The 26345-nt window shown below is 42.9% G+C and overlaps 2 protein-coding genes across 2 annotated transcripts in view; both read left to right on the forward strand.

The window, feature by feature from the left end:
- Agbl4 (AGBL carboxypeptidase 4) overlaps positions 1-26345 on the forward strand; it is a 1068750-nt gene that overhangs the window by 830005 nt on the left and 212400 nt on the right. The window lies entirely within an intron of this gene.
- The window catches only part of Bend5 (BEN domain containing 5), a 44325-nt gene continuing 30619 nt past the window's right edge, over positions 12640-26345 (forward strand). The window contains exon 1 of the mRNA XM_051188467.1: positions 12640-13357. Within this exon, the coding sequence (XP_051044424.1) occupies positions 13132-13357 (226 nt within the window). The 5' untranslated portion in view covers positions 12640-13131. The remainder of the gene's footprint in view (positions 13358-26345) is intronic.

The following is a 26345-nucleotide window of genomic DNA, read 5'->3' on the forward strand; positions in this document are numbered from 1 at the left end:
CAACTGGGCTTAGATTAGAGCAGTCCTACAAAATGTGTTGGATTTGGACATTTGGCCAGCATGTTTGAGAATCAATAGCACTCCTTTATAGATATGGTAACAAAGAGGGTTAGTATAGATATCATGAAAATGGAAGTAGACTACAGGAAGATTCGGAGGGGAACTTGACATTTATGGGGAGAGAAGTAATGCATCCTTTAACTGATGGTCCCTCTCCAGCAAACAGGCTCCTTTCATGGCTGAACCTTGAAAAATGCTAATTTGCATATTTCTGTAGAACTGAATAAACTAATGCCTTGAGAATGTGAGATATAGATACCCTTCTACTGGGGGGCTTGTCCCTATAACATAGCAGACAGAGAACAATGGAAGATGGAGGAAAGGCTTACCAGAAGATGGAGTCCAGCACTCATTTGGCCAGTGGCAGATGCTTTCAGTCACAGAAGTCATTGTTCTGGCCTCAGTTTAATCACCTCTAGAAAGAGAAGTTTGAGCTGTAAGTTCTCTGAAGTCATTAGTCCTGGTTTCTTGCTTCTATAGAAGAATCTGTTTCTGCTTTATAACTCTATTTTAAGGAATTGTTACATTGCCAAGAAAAGGAGAAAAAAGAACCTTCGGTATGAAATTTCTCTATGCCAAGGAAAAGATTCCCCCCCCCCACCTCTTTTGCATGCAAAGCTCCACTGTGCTTCTGGCCTGTCTATCTTTTCATTCTGCTAGCCCTTACAATTTTCTTGGTGGCACAAGTGCTGTATGCCATGCCCCCCCCCATTTTTTTTCTGGATACCAAAGGGAAGTTAAGTATATGCAGCTCTGATGCTAGTAAATTGTTTATGTGCCCTCATTCTGACCCATTTGAACAGAGAGACAGAAGACAATCAGAGGCATAGATGCACGTTGTTTAGCTTGGGGGCAATTTTGCATCCCTTTTGCCAAGTATAAGCAGAGTGATTTCACTTCCTACTCAGCTTTCAGCTTCTTGAAAATGTGCAGGCCCCAAGTGAACATTTTCTGGCAGACTCTTTCTTCCTTGGATAGACACTGAGTGTCTCAAGAGGGAAAATATGCCTCATGGTTTGTGCAGATGAGATTTGCCTACACCTGGGGAGTATGAGTGTCTGAGGAATTGAAAATTTTAAATGCTTAATCTTTAAAGGTCACAGCAGCAGAGATGGGTTGGCTTGGGAAGGAGAATGTTCCTCTAGCTGAAAGTCCATGCTCCAGATGTGCCCTGACCTGGCAAGTATGACTACAAAGAACCTCAAACTCTCCCACTGGCAAATTGGAATATAGAACTTAACCTGTACATCTTTCTCTCTCTCTTTCTTTATCTGAGTCCTCTTTGTTTCCTGTTCTTTAAGGAATCAGAGATTGGGATTTTGGTTTTCTATTCTAGCACCCCTTGCTCTAACAAAACCACAGGTGGTGCCATCAGATGTATTGTGAGCAGTATAAGGAGACTGATTGGTGATAGAATTAGCATATCTACTAGATAATGAGCACTGGAGGCAAGATGGGAAACACGATGGGACTTCATACTAGGCTTGAAGTAAGTGAATGGCCTGGACCATAACTTTCCTCCTCTGAATCTTTCAGACAAGAATAACAGGAAACTAGAGAGATGTCTCAGTGAGTAAGGCTTGTTGTACAAGGATAAAGATTGGAGTTCAGACCCCTAGAGCCCACATAAAAGCCAGAGAGGTGTGGTGGAAGCCTGTAATCTCAGCACTCAAGAGGCAGAGACAGAGGATGCCTGGGCATGCTTGGTATCCAGACTAGCTGTAGACTCAGGGAGAGACCTTGCCTCAATAAAGAATGATTGAGTAACATACCCAGTACCAACTTCGGACCCCCACATACACATGCACACTGTGCACCCCCCCCCACGAACATATACATGTATCCACAAACATATGAGCATGCATACACACATGCATACACACTATACACATATACATGAAAAAGAAAGATTGGGTTAACAGCAACAATCTCCTAAGATTACCTTAAGGATTGTATGCCAAGACCTTAGCATTAAAGAGGCAGAGTAAGAGACTCACAAACTTTGTTCTCTTCTTAGACTTCTCCTTCTTTGTATATATTTTTTATTTATTCATCTCAATAACACTAAAATGCAACATTCATTTTTCCATTTACAAATAAGGAACTCAATTTGTGTAGTTTTCTACTATATCCCAAGTACTAATTGTTGGTTCTAGCATGGAATAAACTTTTAGCGAATAGCTTAATGATCAGCAAATGAATAAGCAGTGTACTCTTAAAGGAGTTAATAAAAATAAATCTTGCACTTTTTTAAAGCTAGTGTCTCAGCTAACTTAGGACATAAGGCAGAGAGACTATCACAGAAAAATTTCATGCAAGGAGATCAGAAGAAAACCCAGAAAGGGAAATAGAAAGCATAATATAATTCATCTTTTTTTATGATTGAGAACATTGTGTTTTATAATTCCAAAGGCGTGTTTTAAATATACAAAATCTGAACATGATTTTTAAAGCAGACAATAAAACCCTAAGATAAAAAGTAAAGATTTTAGTAAAGTCTCAGCTTTCTTGCATAAATCAGACTGCTCCCATCGGCTAGGAGAGATGGTGGGCGATGGCATACACAAAGTAGCATTGCCCAGCCATCAGGGAAATAGGTGATACTACTACTTGACCCCAAACTAACTGTCCTATGGAGATTCAACCTTGTTATTACTCTATGACCTTCTGAAAGGAAAATGGCATAAAGAATTCATAAGGAGGAAAATGAAAAAAGCCTACTGATAATACCTGGTACCTCCTATATAAGACACACCCCTCACCAGAACTCTGACTATACTGCATCGGGTTGACACCATGGAGCCTTATATGGCTCTGCCTGAGAGCTGAAAACCATGAAGTCAGAGACTTGCCCAATGTCTCATAGAACCTTGTAGCAACGAAGTAGAAATTGAACCCAGATCTGAGTTTAGAGCCCAGGAAGTTTTGGCATTTCATTGCTATACTACTACCTCTCCAGAATGAGTCCCTGAAACAGAGCAGAGTTTAGTGACTGGATACTATTCCACAGCCCAGCAATGTGGCAGGACACATTAGCCAAGTGGGAGATAGGGTCCTTTCTCTTCAGTTACCTATTCTGTTTACCAACTGACAAAAGCTTCTCCTTAGGCATTTTATCCAGAATCATAGGTACCCATGTCCATCTCTCTCACACCCATCCTACCAACAAAACAAAATAAAAACTACCTACCTCACCCTCAACTGATTACCTCTTTTTATTTATTTTTAGTATGTGTTTTGTGAGAGGGGGGTTAATATTCTGTATTCTAATATATTTACTATCAATACTGTGTTGGTTTCTTTTCCTATCACTGTGAGAAAATTCCCCAACAAAAACAATTTAAGGAAACAAAGGTTAATCTCAACCCACAGTTCAAGGTCCAGTCCACACTGCAGAGAAGCCACAGCATCAGGAACTTGAAGAATGTAGTTATGTTACACACACAATCAGGAAGCAAAGAGCAATGAAGAGATGTATGATACTCCTCAGCTCCCTCTCTCCATTTAGGGTCCTAGCCAAGGAGACCCCATTGTAGGCACCAGGGAGACCCCATTGTAGGCACATCTTCCCACTGCAATTCACACAATCAAGATAATCCTGTATAGGCGTGCCCAAAAGGCCCACATCTCAGGTGAGTTCAGATTCTGCCAAGCTAACAGTTATCACTAATCATCACAAGTACTAAAGCAAGACTTGAGAACCAGGCCTGGTTGTGCATGCCTGTAACACCTGCAATTGCAGCGCTGAGGAGGAAAAAGCAGGAGGGATCTCTAGGTCAGGCAAACCTGGACTACATAGTAGGGTTGTCTCAAAAAAAAAAAAAAAAAGGAAAGAGGAGGGGGAATGTTGTTATATGTAGTCACTATTCCATTATAATGTACAAGCTTAGACTTCAAGGTATATTTTTTTTATTGCATTTACAGCAGTCTCATACCAAATAAAGAAATTAGTTTGGGTATGAAAAGAAAGACTTCATAGTGTGATATAATATATATTTCCATGTGTCACCCACATGAATATACTTGAAATCTAAGGTGCTTGCTGGTAAACCTACATAATCTTTCCTGCCAGGATCACCCTTGGACCTTTCAAGGTAATCACAATGTCCCTGAAGAAGTCAGAATGCGAATCTTTGAGAATGAGAATACCAGCATCTCTCCCTCCTAGGAATAGGGGCATAGGTCCTCTCAATGAGGCAAGAGTCAATTCAGAGGGAGGTAGAAGTAGGGTGAAAACTCCATGGTTGGGCTCTGAAGTTCAATGGCCTTGGGCAGATTACCTAACACACTTAGGTTTTCTAAAAGAGCATAAGGATAGTACAGTATCTATCACCCAGGGTTGTTTTAGAGTATAAAAGAGAAACACAGATGAGCCTGCAACAAGGCATATATCTGTTAATGTTCACTGTTGCTACTCCCACTGTTCTTCCGCTTCTTCCAAACAATAGCAGTGCAAAACAACCATTAAGGGACAAGAAGGATGGGTAGGACTTCTCACGGAGATCTTGATATGCATATTTATCTTATCCTCTCTCCTTTTAGCTCAGAGAAACCTCCACTACAACCCTGACAGCTGATTGCCTACTCCTTGGCCATTAAGAGAGAAAATGACTGAGGAGATGCTTGCTGCAGGAACAGCTGGTAAACCCGGAGAGTGTCAAAAACAGTGTCTCTGCCATAAGGAGGGAGCGATTTAAAAAACCTCAAACAATGTTGTCAGATCTGTGATACTCTTAGAATTATTAGCTATGGTATAAATGTTTAGAATTATAAGATACTGGACTCTACTGTATGGCTTAGTTCTCAGAAGTCTAATGAGGGATCCAAACTCCTGGGAAAATGACAGCAGGATCTAGACCCCACTATCAGCTCAGTGGCTTGCTCCCTAGAGGCACATTTTAAAACAGTCTGGGAATCCAGACCCTAGGTGAAGAAGCACAGGGCCACATATTTTCCAAGTGACTTTAAATAAATTCTGTCACCTCTCTCTTGGTTTACTTGCCTGGGACAAGAGGATAGCTATAAGTTCTAAGCTCATAGTCTGACTACATAGTGAATTCCAGGCCAGCCTGGACTATAAACTGAGACCAGGTCTCAAAATTTAAAAACAAAACAATACACAAAGACACACCCCACCCACCCTCCCACCCACACACACCTCACTAATGTGGAAGCAACCAGTTCTATTGTGAAAACTTAAAATTTTTAGTTCTGTTTTCATTTCTTTTCTCCAATTTTGTTGAATTTAAGGTGTAGTTAAGAGACATCCTTAAAAAAAAAAAAATCAGAGTTCCTAGTTGGCAATGTACTTTTCAGATGGGTTATCCCTCCTTTGACCCTGAAGTGAAGCGGAAAGCTATCATACAAGTCTTGGCACGGGTGACAATGTGTACTCTGGCCCTAGAAGGACTTGGGAAGGGAAGACTTATTTTGAGCTGGCATGAACAGAAGCTGACCAGACAGTTAAGATGTTCTCTATGAAGGAATCTTGCCCTGTCATCCACCAGATAACTGTTAGAGCCAGCAGGAGCCCAAGTGAGGCAGGAATTGCCTTGAGTAGGGGTTTAGTGTCTTCAAGCCAACAGAAGATTAAGAAGTCTAGTGTTTTAGGGTGAGGCTGAATCACACTTCCAAGGAGGCCTATGGACTGTGTTGGAATGTTTCTGATACTATTCATTATGTTTTTATTGGTCTTTATTAATGCATGTCAACTAAGCATGATTGACAACTTGACTATTTTTCTCCTCTGTGCATTTTCTATAATTATTTCCCTTTTATTCCTTCTGTATATTCAAAACAACACTTTGAAAATGTCATCCTGTCTAGTTTTGCAGGAAAAGCTACATGAGAGTGTGTGTTGGGTATTGAGGTACTGGTGTCAATAGAGATAGAAACAGTCACACAAATAAAATGAGGCGGGGTTATTAAATTGAGTTCTTGATGTCCCTTCTCTCCTGGCCTTTCTGGGATGTTCTCTTTGTGGGAGTCACATTTTCGATATTTGCACAAACTGTAATCTTCATAGAGAGTCTCCTGTGTCCTGGGCCAGATGAGAGGGTATAACAGTAAAGAAAACAGAAGGGGCCCTTGCTAAAGGAACTTTTGATTTAGTGGCAAATAGATAACACTATAATAAGTATATAATTCTATTCTGTAATAAAGGTCATGACAAATACGCAGAAGAGCAGAACAATGACAGAACTTCTCTCTTGGGGGAGCTGGGAGCAACATGTCCAGGAGGACATTCTTGAGGAAGTAATGTTTCACCTGAAAAGACACAGTGTGAGTTGACTTAATGAGTGACAGCTTCTCAAACTAACCTGCCCCCAACTGAAATTCAGAATGTGGGCAAGTTGTACTTTTCCCATGTAGGCCCATTTTGTTTTCTTTCTTTTCAACACCAATTCAGATATTTTTTGAGTAGCATGGTAGGATTCAGATCGTGCACTGACCATCTCACGCGTGAGTGGCCCACACTACAGAGCCACAATCTCATTGGCTGAACTTGACTATGTTCTGCATATTTGCAGGGCTTTGGGTTGCTATAAACACGTCTGCATCTTTTACTTTATTCAATACCCATAAACGTTTTTAATGTCTTCAAAGACAAATCTTCAATGAAAGCAGTATGAAAGAATGAGTGTATCCACACACAATGTTTTGGAAATGCTCATTGCAATTTGGGAAAGAGCCATAGACTCAGGACACTTGAGACAAGAGCACCTCTTTGGTGACTAGAACCTGAGACCACATGGTTTGCATTAAAGAGCACATGGATGGAAGCATTCTGGAAAACTTGCTAGTCAAACGTCATCATAATTCAGTTTATTAAACCCAATCTGAATTAATAAAATATTTGGAACACCTTACCCTTACAAGAAAGAGGGTATGAGCTCCTATAAAAACTATACTAATGACAAAGATAACAATAATGGGAGTATAGTATACTGAGGACTTTCTACCATGTTTCAGGCACTACTCTAAGAACTTCACATGGATTATTTCATGTAACACTCATAACAATCATATGCAGTTTGTATTAATATTCTTTTTGAAGGACATTCTGCTTGGAGAGATGAAGAAATATGGCCATGACTGAACATAGTAAGAATAGTCCTCACATATTAAACTATGGTTTAGACCCAGACCCAGGAAGACAGTGTACATTGATGCCAGTTTTCAAATGAAAAATTTATAACTTACAGAGTTTAAGTGGGTTTCTCTGAGATTATAAAGCCATTTCAAAGCCTTGTATATTTTCCCTGAAACCAGTAATAATTATGGTTATTACTTATTGTTTGTTGATAATTTACTATATGTATAACATGTTGCCTTAGAATTTTCTCATGGGTACTCAACTTTTAGAATAATCTCAGAATCAAAACAAAAACTCAATGCCCTTAACCCGCTGATTGAATTAAGATTTCAGGGTACAAGCTACTTTTTGTTCCCCAGGTGATAGAGATACAAAAAGAGTATGGATAACTCCTTATATTCTTGTAAGCAAGAAAACTGAGGGTCTGGGAAAGAAGTAGAAATAGAAAGATCACCAATGTTTGTTAGGGTTTAAGGCTGGTGGGGAGGGTTGAACAGGTAGAGTGCAGAGGGGTCTTAGGGCAGTGAGCAGATTCTGTACCATCCTATTAAGCTGGATACCTGTCAGCATACATTTATTCAAACCTATAGAATGTGCGCTATTGAGAATGAACTCTAACATGAACTATGGGCTACTAGTGATAACTGTGTGTCCACAGAGAGACATCTGTTGTACCGTAGTGGTGGAAGATAATGACAATGGATAGGCTATGCATATGGGAGTATGGCTAAGGGGTAGAGGGAAAACCTTTGACCTTTCCTCTTAATTTTGTGGCAAATCTAGAACACTTTAAAAGTCTTTAAAAATGTAAAAAAAAAGGAGAGACTTGAAAAGTCAAACATCACAAGAAAAAGGGCAAAATCATGAAAAAATGTGATCAATCATTAGCAGAGAGGTTGAAAAGACACGCTCCAATTGCTTTAAAAATTCACAGAACCCAGGTCTTCTCAAAATAGTTTTGCAAAGTACATGAAGAATTCCAGACAGTAATATGAAACATATTACTGTCCCACTGATGCCACTGAACATGCTTCAGTTGGCTAAACCAAAGGAGCTTGACATGAACTCCAGGCTCTGCACCACTCAACAGGGAGTGCAGTGGAGATGGAGACTTGGTGGCTAAGCTGGCCCAGATGTGTGCATGCTCTGCTCCATTAAAATGACTTGGATGAGGCAAAGTACATTTGGCACACAAAGAGGATGTCAGGGGATGGGTGGAACAGGACATTCAGCCTGGTCACAGACCTCCTTCCTCCCATTTACTTCCCTCCATTTTTCCTCCATACAGTTTCTGGGGCAAAGTCTCTAAAATAAAAATATGACTATCAGCCTTCCAAGCTCCTCAGAAACCAAACCGTTTTGCCATAAATGTCAATTTCTGAACTCTGTCTGGTAGTTAATAACACTCTTTGATGATCTTGTGTGAAACTAATCAAATATGCACAGTGCTTACTGTACATGTCTTATAGGAAGCAGCAGAGTAGATAACCCAGCTATCAGCTCCGAAACAGGACACACGAGGAAAGACAGGTAAAGGAAGGGATGGTATCTGGGCAGAAGAAGGACAATATCCTAAGAGCTGGCATGGGATTCTCCAAGAAGTTAGTATGGCAGCTACAATTCAAAAGAATCCATCTCAGTGTAGAAGACTTTACCATCTAGGAGTGTCCTAAAGTTAAGATGTGGTAGCAAGCTTCAAACACTGGATCTGAACAACCTTTTGGTAGGGCTGTTGAGAAGAGAATTCAACCATCATTTGGTTGGATTCGATGTTTTAAATTGCCTCTTTGAGTTTAGAGTCTTTTTATTTTTTTAGGATTAATTTATTTTTATTTTATGTGTATAGGTGTTTTGTCTGCATTTATGTTTGTTAACAGCATTCAGGCAGTGCCCAAGGAGGGTACTCAGACACATGTGATTGTCATTCCTTCTCCAGAACCCATTCTGTGTACCTACATGCAGATGAATTGGAGAATGTGTTTCCCCTGTTGGTGCCCATTTTCCAGCGTCTGATTTTTTTCCTTGGGTTCTTGGGAAATGAAACTGCTGTATTATAATGGTTCCCACCACCATGGGTAGGTGATTTGTTTGAACCTGGGGGTGCCTTGACAAAGGCATCAGATGCCCTGGAGCTGGATAAGTTATAGATAGTTGTGAGCCACCGAGTGGTTGCTGGGGATTGAACCCAGGACTTCTGGGGTCAAGGAAAAATATTTTCCGAGTTTTTATGAGGGAGTTGTGGCTGGGGACCCATGGTGCAGGACAGAGTAGGTTCTCTCTGTGTCTGTGTTAGTTAGACACAGGGAGTTGTGTGAGTTGTTAGACATGGGGAACGGCTGACTTCCCTTTGCTGTCCACAGTGTCTCAATTCACTGTGCTAGCCATTCCTTCTCCAGAACCCATTCTATGGACCTCCAGGCAGAAGTAGTGGAGAGTGTGTTTACCCTGCTGGTGTTCATTTTTCATCCTATGATTTCTCTTCTATTTTTGGGAGTTCTTGGGAACTGGAACTGCTGCTTTATAAATGGTTCACACCAACATGGGTAGGTGAGGGGAGGGTGCTGTGATTTAATGTGTTCATCTCTGTCTGTCTTTGGTGTGGAATCAGGGTTTCCTCGGAGGATTAATGGAAATGGGAGACTTGGATTTAGTTTCAACTCTGAAAAGAACAGGCTTTCAAGAAAAACTTTTAAGAGGCTCATTCATGCTATTGTGTTGTCTTTAATATATATTTTAACCGGAGAGCCTAATTTCCAACCTTGCCATGTATCTGGGTTGCTGAAGTCACTAGCTTTTATTTGCCTTCAAAAAGCTCTCATTCTGGTTCTGGGGGAGGGGAAAACAGGAAATTATGGAGGAAAGGAGACTGTCACTCCAGAATCTGGTTGAAACCCTTTGCCAGCAGAGAAATAAAATGTGCAGCACAGTTAAAAATTGTGTAAGGCCTTTCTCCCTTTCCAGCCATAAACACTGTAATTTTCTAAGACTCTTCACCAGATACCCCATAGACAGAGAAAGGACATGTACTAAACTCCTTGTGCAACCCCAGTGGCTTCTGGTTTTACCTTATCAGATTATAATTCCATCCAAAGCATCTCCAGAGCCTGTCTATAATTTCATTTATCAGGATAGAGAAAAGAACTGTTTCTTAGCAACCATTTTCGATATAACTCAAGAGTGAACAAAAATGGGAGGTACGACTAATGCTAAAACAATTGAGCCGCCTTGAGGAGTCCCCACCTACACTTGGGCTTGTGTTCCTTTTTGTGGTTGTCTTGCAAAGAAGCCCACACACAGCCCAGCTCTTGGGTGATTATGTCCCTTTTTCCTAACCCTTACACTTGAGCTTGCGTTAAAATATCTTTAATAAAGTATTCAACTCTGCTTCATAAATTAGTCCTATAATTCCTTTTTACATGGAAGCCACAAATCCAGACTTGAGGTCCCTAAAGCATTAAAGGAATTCCCCAGTTTGTGAGGGTGAGGAGGGGCTTTGTCCTTGTCCTCTCATCTCCTACGCAGTGAGGAAATAAAAGGTGCTGATACTAGCCTGTGCTTTCAAGTCTGTGTGATTAGGGAGGAAGAAGACTTTTGAACTGGTTTCCAGGGATAGATAGCTGAGGTTGCTGGGCACTGAGTGGGGAGACATTTCCCAGGATGAGGGTAAGGAGCAAGCACATGGCTGCAGTCAAGCTATGTTGAAAAATGTCAAATAGTTTATACACACTTTGTAATGAACCGTTTCCAGGAAAGTGGTGATCGATGGCATTGCCACCACAGTTTGGGGCAAACCCTCACTTAGATTCAGGGACTTGCCAGAGTGCTGCTACCTGAAATTATTTTTGGAAACATGGTCTGGAGTTTCATGGCCTGTCACTAAATATGGACAACTTTGGATGCCCCATCTTGTGAGTTATCAGAAATTTTGCTGCACATTACTTTCCCTTGACCACCTTAAGGATGTATTTGTAAAATAACCCATTTAAGATCAGTCAAAATAAATCATTATCAGGAGAGGGTATTTTCTAGAATGACTCAAAATGTAGGATAAGACAGGATGAAAATATGCATCAAGACGACTTGAAGTCATGTCCATTGACTGGATATCACCAAAGGATTGATTTAAGGAAATTTTATCTGATGTGCTATGCTTCCATTTGGGAGCTATGTAGAGTACAATTGCATAAAGTACTCCTCATATCACAATGGAGGGAATTTGGGAGTTTTGCTTTATCTCCATTATGAGTGTAACTGATTTGAAATGTGAGCACATTCCTTAAGTTTAAAATGTTTAAAGTGTTTTTATTGCAAAGTAATGCCTTATTGAGGTGGATAGCAACAAGGGTATATGTGTACAGAATATGCACATAGAAGAGTATAAGGGAAAACAAAATCTCCCACCTACACAAGAAACTCAGAATCACAATGAGCATTTTGTTCACTTGTTTTGCTGTTACAGGTTAAGCTCATTAGTTTTTAAAAATATAACATTTCATCAAGTCTACCACTTCCCTCATGCATGCCTCTATAAGAATGCTTTTCCCACTGTTACCTCATTATTAAACTTTCTTTTTGCTCTCAGACTAGAATTTAAGGTTACAAGCAATGGAAAGGTGTGTAATTCAGACAGCAATTTAATATTGACAACGTAGGATCCAACTGAGATTCAAGTTCTGATACATCAATAAATACTACAAGGTCCTAGGTATCCATCCTTTTCCTAGACCACCAAACCTACAATTGAACATGGAGGGTGTACCCAATAAATATTGGTTGTTTGAATAAATGAATGAATGATTATATGTGAAATTTCGTTTACCCCCCACCCCCAATTCACTTAGTCACTCTCTGACAAATACCCTGTTTGGGCTAGGTAATAGGGATGTAAATAGTTCAGTTTTATGCTATGCATACCCCCTGGGAAGTTACACGTGCAGAGAGCCAAGTCAACTTTCCTTCACTGGTAGATGTGACTTCTCTGTGGGAACCAACTTTTTCAGGTTCTCATCTGCTTATGATATTAGAGACAGAGAAGGGACTGCTGTTCTATCTAGTTCTGTTCCGGAACTCTTGAAACGACTCCAGAAAGTCCAGCCTCTGCTCTAGCTTCCCAGAAGCCCCCAACCTTGCTTCATTTCACCGTGTCCCTGCCCAGAGGCAGTATGCAGTGGAGGCGATTCCTCAATGGAGAAAAAGTAGTGGGAAGAGGGTTATCACTGCTCCCTTAGGATGAGACAAATTCTCTGCCACCACAGCAGCTGGTCCAACTGGAAACCTCAAAGAATTCCAATTCTGGCCAAAACTGGTTTGGCAGCTCTGGGGGAATGTTTCTGGCTGACTGACCCTCACAGCAGGTGCTGGTAGTTTTGAAAAAGAGAGATAAGGGAAGGGGGGGGGGGGCAAAGAGGCTTGCTAAATTCAAAACACTAAACTTCGGCTCATTTGGAAGTCTACATACACTTGGGGATTCACATAAAATTACTACTAGCCCACCAGCCTCAGTCTTTCCCTCAACCTCCCGTCCTTTGCAAAATAGTTTCGTTGCAATGCAGTTTGTTCCGCAGCGCGCTTGTTGAAACTACTGAATTCGGCCGAAAGCGACTTTTAGCTGTGTTTCCCCACCCTGCAATGCTACTGTTATTATTAAGGCGATTGAATCTCTGCTCTTTCCTCTCCTTACTGCAATCGCACTCCGGCTGTGATTGCTCGGGTCTGACTTCGCAAGTGGCAGTGCGCTTCCAAACCCCCTCATCCGCCCCTCGCCCGGCTCTCCCCACTCCCTCCTTTTCCGCGCCCAGGCGAAAGCAGCCGATTGGCAGAGCCGGGTTTTCAGGAACAATAACAGTGGGGGGAGCCGGGGCCCCGGGGAGCCTCCCCGCCCCGGGCCCGGCTGCGGCTCACGCCCCCCACGGGGTCCCCACCTCCGCGCCGCCCCGCGGGCTGACCGGCGCCCGGGCCCGCCCCCGGCGCCCACCATGTACGCCTTTGTGCGGTTCCTGGAGGACAACGTCTGCTACGCGCTGCCCGTGTCGTGCGTGCGCGACTTCAGCCCCCGCTCGCGACTGGATTTTGACAACCAGAAGGTGTACGCAGTGTACCGGGGCCCGGAGGAGCTGGGCGCCGAGCCCGAGAGCCCCCCGCGTGTCCCCCGGGACTGGGGCACGCTGTTGCTCCACAAGGCCCAGATCCTGGCTCTGGCAGGTGAGCAAGCGGGCCGGGAGGGGCGTTGGGTCCGGGCGGACTGGGGCTGGTTCTGGGAGAGGCTGAGCGGCCGGGGCCGGCGAGCCACAGCTTGCTCTAGCCTCCCGTTCCTGCCCCTGGGGCTTTCTTTTGGGTACCAGGTGCCTCTAAGAGGCCAGACCAGTTAAAAAGACCCGAGGGTCCCCTTTGTCTTCCTTCCTTGCTTTCCTGACACTCCCGCGCCGGGCTGTCAGGCTGCCTTCCCTACCCTCTTCTTTCTGACTCTTTTGTATTCTCCTGCCCCTTCACTTTCTCTTCACTAGCTGCCTCCCCTTACTGTCATTTCCCCATCTCCCCCCTTTACCTCTCTCACAGTTGCTTTCCTCTCTGTTGCTCTCTATCTTAAGTTTCTCAAACTGTTCCTTCCTCTCTCTCTTTAGGGCCCTTGGTGTCATCTTGGAGCAAGAAGCAGTATTGGGTCTTTTAAATGGGAGCTCTTTATCACAGAAAGAATCTCTGACACCTTCTCCCATCATTAGGACCAGGAGGCCCAACCTCAGTTATACTGGCCAAGTAGCTTCACCTCTGCACCCCTTTTGCACCTCCCAGAACGCTCCCTGAGAGAGATGGAGGCAAACAGCTTCTAGTTCAGATTAGGGCATGACCTCCTAACCCTGATCACACATGTTGTCAAGGAGAGAGACTGACAGACAGGCAGATACTTCCTAAGTTGATGGGTAAAAATACAGAAATTTGGTTGGTTGACAGGACAAGCCAAGTCTTTCAGCCTCCTGAACTGTGCATGTAGAGGTATGGAGTTCCTCTTCAAGCAGTCAGTTGGCCTTCTTTCCCAGTTACTTGTAGAAGGCTTGGGTGCACACCAAGCAAAGAAAAGGAGCTTGTCACTTCCATGGGGGTGGGGGGGGGTGGAGATGGGCAGACATGTGGCTGCTACAGGTAAGAGTGGTGCCCTTGAGTAGGCAGAGACAGTCACCTTCCATCTGAAAGACACCCCAGGGACTAGCATCCCAATGAACTGTCAGGATTTTGTGGTTTTGACACTTTTCCTACTTTTTCCAGGGTCCTGTGTTCCCTTTACTTTAGCCTAAAGAGGAACCTAGCATGAATTATAGTGACTTGTCCAGGATCCCAGGACAAGCTGAGTGGAGCTCAGCCTCGTGGCTGAAATCTTTCTAATTCCTGTGGAAAGTAGGTTTGTGGAAATAAAGGAGCAATAGACTTGGAATGGATCAACACTGTAAGGTCCTCTTTTTGACAGGTTGAATACTTAATGCCTCACTGACTGGCCCTGGGGGCACAGAGCTGTATGTCCACTCACCACCAGACACCAAGGTTCAGGAAAAATATGAATGAGGGAGATAGGTTTTAGAACAGACGTCTTTGTAGCTGATTAGGTTTTATTTGCTTGCTTCCCTTTAATTACCTAGGAAGAGATTAGGAATTTATTCAGCAAGAGGATAAGCCCAAGGAAATTATAACTAGGTATAACTTTAGCATCTCTTTTGCTAGAAGAAAAAAGAGCATGCTTCTTGATGACCCTGTCTGGAGGGGCCCTTGAAAGTGGACAGGATTGGTATCAGAAGTCCATGGTAAAGGCCTTTTTTGGTTGACAGATTGTTGATCCACATGTTCAGTTCAGCAAGTGCAGCTACATGTAGTTTTTCAAGAACCGCAGAGAGGCTAGTTAGGCAGATGGCAGCCTCCACCAACTCTTCTTTTAAAGTCAGCACAAGTTGCAATGAGATACTAAAATATGTACATACATGCATACATAGGTAAGAACCCTAAGCATTGGCTAGAAACTCAGCAGAGTAAGTATGGTACCAGTTTCAGAAAACTGAGTTAAAAAGTACTCCTTCTTATCTCCAGTTTTGTCCTTAGGTGAAGAAAAGAGGTGGGTGAGTTCATGGCAGGGAGGGATGGGGACAATTGAGGTTGGCCAGGCTACATTTTGAATTCCAGTAAGCTGGTTAATTTTTAAATTGAAACTGTTGTTCTTGGTGCAGACCTGATTGGAAGGGCCATTATGAACCTGGGAATTTATGTATCCTGGAAGGACTCTCCCTTGTGTGTTGAGCTTGGTGGCTCAGAAGCTTTCTTGAAGTGGCTTCACCTGAAGAGCTCATCTGACCCATGCAAAGACCTTGCTATTGTCTAAATGCAATCAGCCTTCTTGTGAGGCTTAGGGACTCAAACAAAACTGGTTCCTGTGGGCTTTTATCGACTTGTGATTCATAGGAGCCGAGTTGTGCTGTGGCACCAAGTTTGGGGAATTAGTTCCTCAAGAGGAAGGCAGAAGTGGCTTTGCAAGTGTGGACTGCTCCTGGTTAATTAATTAGTTCTGACCTCAGTAGTGTGGTTTCAGAAGACACTTCAGAACCACTTATGGCATTTGGTGATAAGTGTGTTAACTTTGCCATGTTTGCCCAAGTCAACCACTGTAGCTGTCTTGAAGTATAATAAAACAAACCCTTTTCGTAACCCAGGAAATGTTCATCCAGCCACGATGGTACTTTGTACTTTGCCACCTACAGTACCTTACAGCATGGGTTCAGTGTGTCAAACAGTGTGTCATGGCTTCCTTTGCACCAAACTACAATTGCAGCTATAGTAAAAAAACAAAGCCCTCCCCCCCCCAACCCCACACTTTGGTGAGAATCTTGCTGTGTGCCTGCCCATTGTTTGTCTAGCACCCATTGAAAGATATCACCATGGTTCCTGTTTCCATTTTATAAACGAGAACACTGAAACTCAGGTAGCTCCCTGCAGCCACATACAAGTTAATAGCAAAGCCAAAAACGCAGCACAGATCTTCTAGTGCCAGCCCCTGTTTGGCAATCTCCTTTGTAAGGTGGCTGATGAACCAATACAGCATGGCATGGAAGGAGTGAAAGGAAGGGGAAATGTCAATGGAGTGTAGCCCAAGGCAAGTTTTCCAGCCAGAGAACAGAGTTAGTTTTGAATACTCAAACCTACTATGCTCTTTTTCCTCTTATTACCCAACCCATCTCTCTTTTCTACAGGAATTGAAAACTTCCACACACTCTCAGTTGTCATCTACATGATGAAATCCTCTCACAGGAGCTCCTGTCCCTTAGGAAGGGACGGAATAATTCAATGATCCACTCCCTTGTGAGCTGTGGTCTCTTCTTACTTGCATTTATTTGCCACACAGGCTGTGAAATTGAGAATTTCCCCTGCAAAGACTTTGCTGTTGTCTAATTGCAATCCAGCATGCTTATGGGGTTTAGAGACTCAAAACTGGTTCCTGAAGGCTTTTATAGCCTTGCAATTCTGTCAGTTTTTCCTAGGCATCTATACTGTATAATTATTGCTTGACTGCCCTGAGTTTCCTTTGTGGTCAAGTGTATCCTTACTGTTTCTTCCAGGCTACACCTGTGCAGAGCCTAAGGCACTGTGATCACAATGATGGCATGACCCATGGAAGACAGTCTTTTTAAGCCCAGACACATGGGATGTCCATGGAAGGGACAGAATAATGAGGACATAAACACTGTCCTCGGGGAGTGTGTAGGAAGTGTTAAGCAGAGGTAGAAGCCAGGCCCCAGGGAGCATAGTGAAGGGACCAATTCTGGGAAAGTTTGGAGTTTTTCTTTTTTAGATCTATAAGCACTGGCTAAATCCAGTCTTGCTTAGGCTCTTACTCATCTAAACCCCTGTAGCAGCCTGCTAATTAATCACCTAGTGCCCAGTCCACTGTCTAGACTGCATTCAGAATGATCTAAACCGCCATCTTACCAATCGGCTTCTGTCCTCAGAACCTTCTGTAGCTCCCCTATGGACTGCTTGATAAAGCTCAAGCTTGGGCCTGGCATTCATGTCCCAGTAGCCCAACCTCACCTTCCTTCTCCAGACTCACCCCTCCAGCCCCCAATACTGCTTGCCCTGGACTTGAGGTATCCCTTGCTATTCTGTGAACACATACTCTTGGGTCAGTCACTGTGGATTAATCTTTGTCTGACTTGAACCCTCTGTTTCAGTGGCGTTTACCTTCCATTGGGGAAAACAGACTTGGGACCCATTATTGGTCCAGAGTGGACAAAGTACCCTGGGAGCACCCAGCCTTCAAGGCATTGTCTGTTCCTGCCTCTGCCCCCAAAGGAGATTGTCCCTCCTCAGAACTCTCTTTGTACTGTACTTGTTCCCTGCTTTTGACTTGTAGCATTTTAAGACTGTTTTGGCTAGTCAGTGTTCCTGCCAGAGAGTGAACTTCTCCAGGGCAGGGCCTTGTCCAGGGCTATGGATCCACTTGGGCCAGGCTGTGTTGCACTCACATACTTTGTGAAGACTAATGCTTTTTTTTTTTTCTTCCTTCCTTTTTTTTTGGGGGGGGGATGATAGGAGATAGAAGAGACATGACCCTCTAAGCCACGGCTTGCTTTTATTTTGTTTTTAGAACAGAAACCTGCAATGGGCTTTTGAGGTTTCATTCAATTTTATTCATCTGGAAAAAGTCAACATTCTTTATCACTCCCTCGACTAGAAGGAACCCCACACTTGGGGGAAATAAGTCCCAAAGCCACGTTCGTCTCGCTTTGGTAATTTTAGCTCATTCAGGGCTCAGGTCCCAGCTTGGCACTGTCAGTCCAAATAGATCACTTGCTCCAGAAATGCTTTGGAACTTCTACAGAGCTAGCAGCGAAGCAGGGGACTAGCCAATTTCACATGCAGAGATTGTTGCATGTCATCAGTGGGAGAATGCCAACTAAAGGATTGCTTGCTTTTTTTTTTTTTTTTTTTTAAATAAGCAAGTGAAAACTTTTAATTTAGGTTTTGACATGTTCTGCTGATATACACTAGAGCAAAGATTGGGACTTGCCTGCTGTCGTTTGTTGCAGATTCTACTGGAATGTTAATCATTGAAGGTTGAATCTGATGTGAGCTTTAGTGTTCACGAACCACATATTTGTTGCATCTAAATAAAGTGTGCTGAAGAGTGCTTCAGGGTCCTGGTTTATAGGCTGAAAGGAGAAGTTCCAGGCAAGTTGATACTTTTGTTTTTATTTATTAGTTAGGTTTTTGTTTTGTTTGGTGTGTGTATGATAATTTGCTCAAGAACACATTAACTTTTACATTTAAAAATATCCAAAAAAGTAGAGTTCAATTTGATGTCTTTAAGAAGAAATTTTCTTGCCTGTGTGCCTTTGCCTAAGCTTCTTTGACATGGAGGCTGTGTGTACTCTTGCTACCAGAAAACCATATAACCTGAGGAAGTTTCTTGACTCATTTAAGTTCTGCGGGTTCTGAGTTCTATCAGATAGTCTAGCTGAAAGCTGGGAGGTAGTGCAAGAAGAGCCAGGCTTAATTGACTAAAGATCTCAGTAACCATTAGGTTTCAGTTTCCATGCATGTATCCATTCCAGGTAGGCTTGAGGAAGCTACTCAAACACCTGTTGAGTAAATGCTGTAGATTCCAGATAATGGACTGTATCCTCCCAGATGTAAAGACTGTGATGTTGGCCCTTAGGAAGCTGAGGCAGGTTCATAAATGTAAGGCCAGCCTAGGCTACGTCTACAGCAAGACCTTGTCACAAAAACAAAGTAAAATATCCAAAACAACACACACACACACACACACACACACACACACACACACACACACACACACACGGAAAAAAAAAAAAAAACAAGGAAGGAAGGAAGAATTTGAAACTCCATGAGATTTGCTAGTTGACTGGTTGTGATGCTATGTGAGGGTGATGTGACAAGATAGGGCGATCTGGACCGTCCATCCTCAAAGAGCACTCTTGAAGAGTAGCTGATTGGAAGGGGAGATAATGAGTTTTGTATGAGGCCTGTTGACTCTTAGGGTGCCATTGAACATGTGATAGGGGTTGTGAGGAGAGTGAGTAGCCCAAAGTTGAGAAGAGTAAGTCAGACTAAAGTTCCTGATTTGGAAGTAATTAGCCATGAGAGTGCTGATGTCACAATGGATGAAGGCAGAGGGAGAGAAGCATGTAAGGACAGAACTCTCCAGAACACCAGCTTTTAAGGGCACTGTTGAAGAGACAAACCATAAAAGGTGAATAGGAAAGAACAGCCAGAGCTAGACTGAGAATCAAGGAATAAGGGGGGGTCCTAGGAAACCAAACGAGGAGAAAGGTCTTAGCACTGCAGGTCTTGGCTGACTTTTGTTTCATTTAACTATGCAGCAACTGCCTCTCCCCAAAGCTCATTGGTGAGACAGACGACAGGAAAGCTAAATATACATGCACAAGAGAAGATTTGCATGGAATGGTATTTTTGTACTTTTTTGGTTTCCGAGTTTTACACTATAGAGGAAGGATCAAGCTTGTTTCAGGGGATCCCAGAATTGGGGACAGGGGGTGGAATTCAAGAGTTTATCATGAACAATAATCTAGAAACAGAGAGCAGAGGCAAGGGCCTCCAGCACGGGCTAAGACCCTATTGTGGAAGGTGGCAAGCGAGTCAGGGATATTTGAGAAAGGAAGTTTGACTTAGGGTAGAGGAAGTTGAAACAACCTAGAGGTCATGTCCTTAAGTACCAAGGAGGAAGATGGCTAAAAAAGGATGGACTTTGAGGGCAGTATGGGCTCAAATTGTGACTGTTGCTTATAAGCTGTGTGACTGCAGAGAAATTCTTGACTTCTCTGAGAATTAGGTGCTCATCTGAAACAGAGAAACTAGTGATCACTCTGTTTCCCACTGTGTTATTATCAAGCAAACGTGGACAAGTGTCTGGCACACAGTACAGACCTTCTAATATTGACAGCGGTTAGAGGCTGTGATGGACTAATCATTGAAGAGCAGTCACCCCAGTCACAGGGTGTCTTACCCTTCCATGGAAAGGAATATTGAGAGGGACAAATGCACATTAAGTTAAACTTAACTCTGTCTTAAATCCTCCTGGGACTAGACCTAAGCAAGGAGGGCTTACCGTTTTCCTGTGTCTTGCTGACCTGTGACTCTCTTGTGGGGCCATTCGTTACCCTAGCGACCCTTCTGGTAAAACACATAAGAGTAGTTAGACAAATGACCCAGCAGGATGACATTCCTGTTTGTGTCTGTGTTCCATCTCTGGTCCAGGGCCAGCAAGAAGGTGGGTATGGGAGCAAGGAAGCCCACACACACCTGCCTGGCAGCTTCCTCTCAAGGACTCTGTAGAGCATTTCTTCTAACAGGATTCATATATAGAGGTGAGGTGTTGCCGGCCTGCCCTGTCAGATAAGACATGGACCTGGGACACTGAAGGACTTACTTGTTCAGGGTTTCCAGTTCTGTCTCTGTGTTCCACTGAAAGAAATTAAGGGAGGTCAGGGTCACCCAGTGAGCCTGTGAGAGCCAGGCCTTGGGCCAGAACCCCCTGCTTGCTTCTGCTACTCCACAGTAGGGCACCCTTCTTTTTGTTGTCTTGGTTGGTTAAAATCCTTGAAACTTGAGAATTCTATCTGCTTTGGATTTTATAAAAATAAACACTATAGGCTGGAGAATGCAGGATGCTTGTCTTCTCTGTGGCATATCTGTTTTTAATGCAAATACAGGACTTCACAGGGTTCTCTTTTGTGCAGATGAAAAACTTGAAGCTTGCATATAGATATTTATAAAACAAAACAAAACCTTTGTTAAACATTTTGTGTTTAGCCTTCCAGAATTTAGCATTTCATTCTAACTGGCAAACCCACACCAAGCTCAACTCTCTGGCTTTGAATTATTTCATTTATCCAGCACGATGCTGTGTAAAGTGGGAGGTAGGACAGCGTTGGTTCCCGTTTTAACTGGAAACCACAGATCTCTCAGGGGTCCGAAGACAGATTTGCCCTGGGTTTCCTGTTCACCTGCCTGTTATTTTAAGAGCATTGTTTGCTCTTTTCTGTGCCTTCATTTCTCCCCATGTCAATAACAAATAACAAGTTGTGCTATATTCTTGAAGAACGCATTTTTAACACGCACACACAGAGGGGCTAGGACACCTTAATGAACTTTTGTAGTGCAGGGATTTATATGGTATATATTTCAGGCTGGGAACTCACAAGAGAAGTCTCCTAAGGTATAGGTGAGGTCAGGAGAAAGGCAAGGACCTTGGAGTTTTGTCAGTATACTGCTTTGTATGTGTTCCTTTCAGTTCAGTTCATAAAGCTAGTTTTTTTTCTCTTATTTCAATAAGTGCAATTAGGAACAGGCCCCAAGTGTCAAACAGACTGGATTGAAGTCCTCACTGTCATTTACATCTTAGGAAAGCCACCTCACTTCTTATAGCTGTATATAGTTCTTACTTCACTAATTCACTGTAGGATTAGATGTAATGATGTAAAGGATCTGGCATTAGACTTGGCACACAGTAGGTATTTGTTTAGGATTTATTGGAGTGTAAAATCAGTTGTTGACATAGATGATGGGAGAGGGCGGAAAATGCTCAAGCGGATGGTAGTCTTCCTTGCCCCAGAGAACCAGAATCAGAAAGTCAGGATGGGGAAAAGATGTCTCTTCCAAGGATGCATACTTAGTTCTATATACACTAAAACTGATTGTTTGCCTCTAAACTTGGAAAAATTGGACAGGCAGGTTGACCACAGAACTCACTCCATCTCCACTCCTCCTAGTAAGCTGTTATTTCCTTCAGTGGTTTCCTGGAAATCAAAGCCAGAATCATATTCCGAAGTCATGTTAAAACGCCACATGAAATATTTGCTGTCTAAGATGATCCACACCGCCATTCACCTTCATTAATGTGACCGGTCAAGAGTTATAGCTTCTTGTCACCCTATGTTGGGGCTCATCCTCATATCCCATACATCTTGCTTGGCACTGCCACATAAATCTTCCTAAACTATCTCTTTCATCATGTCTCAATCTGTGTCAGATATTTGCAGTGTCTCTCTTTGCCACTGGACCAGAAGCCAAACACATAACCCACAAGAGTGGCCTAATAGCTGCTATTTGTTGAACATCTGTGGTGAGGACACTCACTGTGCCAGGCATTTTACATGCATCATCACCTTAGAAAGCACTTTTCATTTGAGGCTTGGACAAGTTAAGGAGATTGCCTAAGTTCCCTCTCATAGTTTGTAGCAAAGTCAGAATTCTGGCCCAGGACCACCTGATTCAAATGCTAGGGCTGTTTTTTTTATAACTTAGCTGACCTCCCTCTCTCAACCATGCAATGACACTTTTGAATCATCTACAGCTCAGATATGGGATGGCATGAGTCCACCTTCACCCAGAAATAGGGTGAGGAAGGCTTGGAGAGCCTTCAGTGAACCAACATCTCTTGGGAAGTGTGGCCTTGTATTCTGGTTGTGATTCTTGGCACATACCATACTGGGCTTCTAAGTGCCTCTAACCCAAAGACCACACTGCTTAGTGCAGATGGGCTCAGTATGTGTTCACTGCCTAAAGAAAAAGATAAACATAGGCTTCAGGTCTTCATAACCCTCATCCAGGGAGCATGGATGAGAGGAGACTGAAAACCAGGACAGAGCCAGGTGTGGGCTGGCTCTCAGGGTCAAGGTCCCCTTGGCCAACCAACAACTGAGGCAGATAGGATCCAGTTCATTGAGTGTATGTGATTCAAAATACTGTTTGCTTCTGTCCCTTCTGTGAACTCCCATTACTCCAGAGCTTTGTGAACCGCTCAGCCTGGTTTTCAAAGAACCTAGTCAAGGCCCCTGGCCTGGTTAACACCTGTCTGTGTTGTACGGTATTATACATAACACTATGGCTGCTGCTTTCTGCATAGTCCTAAAAACAGTCTGTCAGAAAAGCAGCAGTAATGCAGCTTCCTGTGCTCAGCTTCAGGCCAGGGAGTTGGGCTCTTCTTATCTGTATCCATCATTCATTCACTCATTCAGCCATCCCCAGTGAGTCATCATGGCTCCTGTGATCTATGCATGCACTAGGAGGTGATGCAACTCAGCTTGTGGGACAGAAGATCTGTGTCACATCCTGACTCTGCACCATTGCTGCTAGGTGAGTTTAGGGAGGGGTTTATGTGAGATTTATTTTTTTTTTCTCGTTTTGAAAAGCAAAAGAAGTAGTGGACAATGCTTGTTTGCAGAGTTGCAGTGAAGCGCTGTCTGTATTATATGTAGTAGAAATTCCACAGAAAGTTTCAGACTTGCTTGAATTCCAAAATGAGACTCTTGTCTCAAAAACAAAGAAACAATGTAGAATACTATGAATATTGTTTCATGAATATTGATGTACAGGTTTCTAGGTAGACATGCTTTCATTTCCTTGAATATACATCTTGAAGTGCAGTTGCTGGGTCATATGGTAATTTTGTGTTTAACTCTTTTTTAGCAAACTGTTTCTAAAATGATGTCTCCTTTTACAATCCCACCCATTTTCCATATCATTCCTAACACTTATTAACCCACCCTTTTTTTCTGTTTGTGGGCATCTTTAGTATAAAATGGAATATCATAATATTGTTCACTGTTACCCAGTGACTAGTGCTGAGTATCCATTTATGTGCTTACGGGCAGGGCCTGTATTTATTATTATTGTTGTTTGATTAAAAATTTTTGTTTGGTAAGTCTCTATTGTATGGCCAGTTCTATCATATGGGGTTAGTCAGGTGGTAGGCAACCTCTAAGCAGGCCATTGGAGCATAGTAAGATGATAGAGTATAATAAATATAGCATGAACAATATGGAAAGAGACCTCAGAGGAAGATGGAAGAGATGAGTTCAGGTGAAACAGAGTTGGTGAAACACATAAGGAAGGAGGAGCCTTTGTGTGTCTAGGGGTGGGGCCTCCAGTCATCAAGTGAAGAGCACTCCAGGCTGTTACTCATCCCAAGCCAGGCAGTTAGGCAGGTCTCCAGCTCATGAGACAAGCTAGCCTCAGGCCACAAGTAGTATGGGGTTCTGTTGTTTTCGAGGTGTGCTTATTGAGCTGATTTGGTCTCCACCTGTGGTAAATTTTATACCCTCATTACAACAACAACAACAGCAACAAAAGTGACAAGTAATGAGATAGGTCTCACCTGACTTCCCACACTATAGAGCTGGGCATGGAATCCAGGGCATGTGACTCCTAATTCTCTCCAGAATTGCAAACTAAACCTCAACCTATCTTAACTTGCCATTCAAGACCATTTATTCCCTAGTTTGAATTACTTTATTTTCCTTCCTCTCATCTGTTTCCTGCCTTAACTAAATCACCTTTTAGGGATCCATGCAAAAGCATCTCACCCCAACTTTTCTGTTAGACCTTCTATTCTTCTATGTTCTTCCATCCAAGTACTAGCTTAGCTTCCTGGATCAGACAAGATCAGGTGCACTTAGGGTGGTGTGGCTGTAACTGAAGTCCAGGTTCTCATGTCCTTACTTGGTCACACTTTCATGTACACCAAACTCTTCAATATTGTTTATTTTTCTCACATTCTTAATATACAGAATTGATCATCTTCACATCCTGGCAATGTGAGTAGAAATTATTCATTTCAATTCACAGATGAGGAAATGGGAAGAGAAACAACTTATCCAAACTTGTTACAAGCCGCAGCGATCTCTCTTGCTTGTGAATTCCAATATTCAAATTTGGCTGGAAATCTTGAATTATCTTCTCATGGGCTTTTGTCTTATATTCCCATCTGATTGTTCCTGCATCTGTTTGAAGACCCAGCCTCAATTTTGAAGGGCATAATTCTTTAAAATATTAGCTGATTTACAGGAGGGAAACTTCTGGGCCTGAACTACACTACACAACGGGGCTTCTCCTGTATGCTCTTGCTATAACACTAACAATTGTGGTCTTACATAATAGTGAGCTCTCCAAGATGTAGTCCTGGTCTCTTTTGTTCCTCCTTTGTCCTTGGGTATGCCTGCATGCTGCAAGGATGCATAGCCTTTCCTGAAGTAACTTCATTCCCCTCATTACGTTTGGAGAGGGTTGAATGAGATGATCTGAGAACCATTGCTCATACAGTGCCCAGATTTGTAAGCTTCCTTCTGCACTAACTCAACACCATCATCAGTGTGAACTGCTGCTTCACCTTTTGGAGGCAAAGCATAGCTTGTTAGTTCCCATTTGGTGGCATCTCACACTTTAAACTTGTCACACTGAGGACTGGATCAGGAACAAGTCCTATAGCATCCTCACATCTGATCCTGGGCTCTTTCTGTCTCTCTGTGTATGTCTTTCTGTCCCAGTCTTTCTGCTTTTCTCTCTCCCTCCTATCTCTCTACTACCCCTTTGCTCTCCTATCCCTTCTCTTTCTTCCTCCCCAAGCCCCATGTGTATATGTGCACAAACACCCCATGCCAAGATAATTTCATTTGACCCATCCTCTTGAGGTTTTACATTTCAGCATGCTTTTTGCCTTAGCATTGAGTGGTAGGAGAGAAGACATTGTTCTTTTAGAAATACCTAGATCCCCTCTACTACATACCTAACCTGCTAGAGGGGTTTTATAAATACAAAGAGAACAAGAACGCATCATTCTTATGAAAACAGAACCATGGATGAGTCCTTTGCCCTAGGAGGAAGGGCTTTCTCCATCAGGGACTGTTAACCAAGACCACATCTTTTTCCTGAGTTTTTCCTTTGTACTTCATATTCTGCCTGCCATTTCTTTCTTTTTTAAATTTAATATTTAGTCACCTCTGTTTATGGAAATAAAATGATTCAAGCACACTGGTAATAGGAAGCATGGCATCCCACTCACAGAGTGCCCAGTACGCCAGGCACAATTTGAAGAGTACTCTGAACCCTTGTTGTTTTTCCCCCAGCTGTGTGATAGAGGCTTGAGCTCAGCTAGCCTGGGGCTTTGCTCATCTTTCCTCTGTCAGGGAGGACCTGGAGCTCACTCAGAACTTTTTGATCTAGAGTCCCACTCTGACCAGCTAAAGCTGGATGTGAGAGGACTGCATTTGCATGTGCTCTGGAATAGTTATGGTTTATAAGTATTCCTTCTCAGTTTTACTAACAGTTTGTGAGGGGAGAAGCCTGGCTTGGGAGAGACATGAGGGCATGTTTAACACTTGCATATATGCACATGTAT

The sequence above is a fragment of the Phodopus roborovskii genome, unplaced genomic scaffold, assembly GCF_943737965.1.
Source record: "Phodopus roborovskii unplaced genomic scaffold, PHOROB, whole genome shotgun sequence".
Taxonomy (NCBI): domain Eukaryota; kingdom Metazoa; phylum Chordata; class Mammalia; order Rodentia; family Cricetidae; genus Phodopus; species Phodopus roborovskii.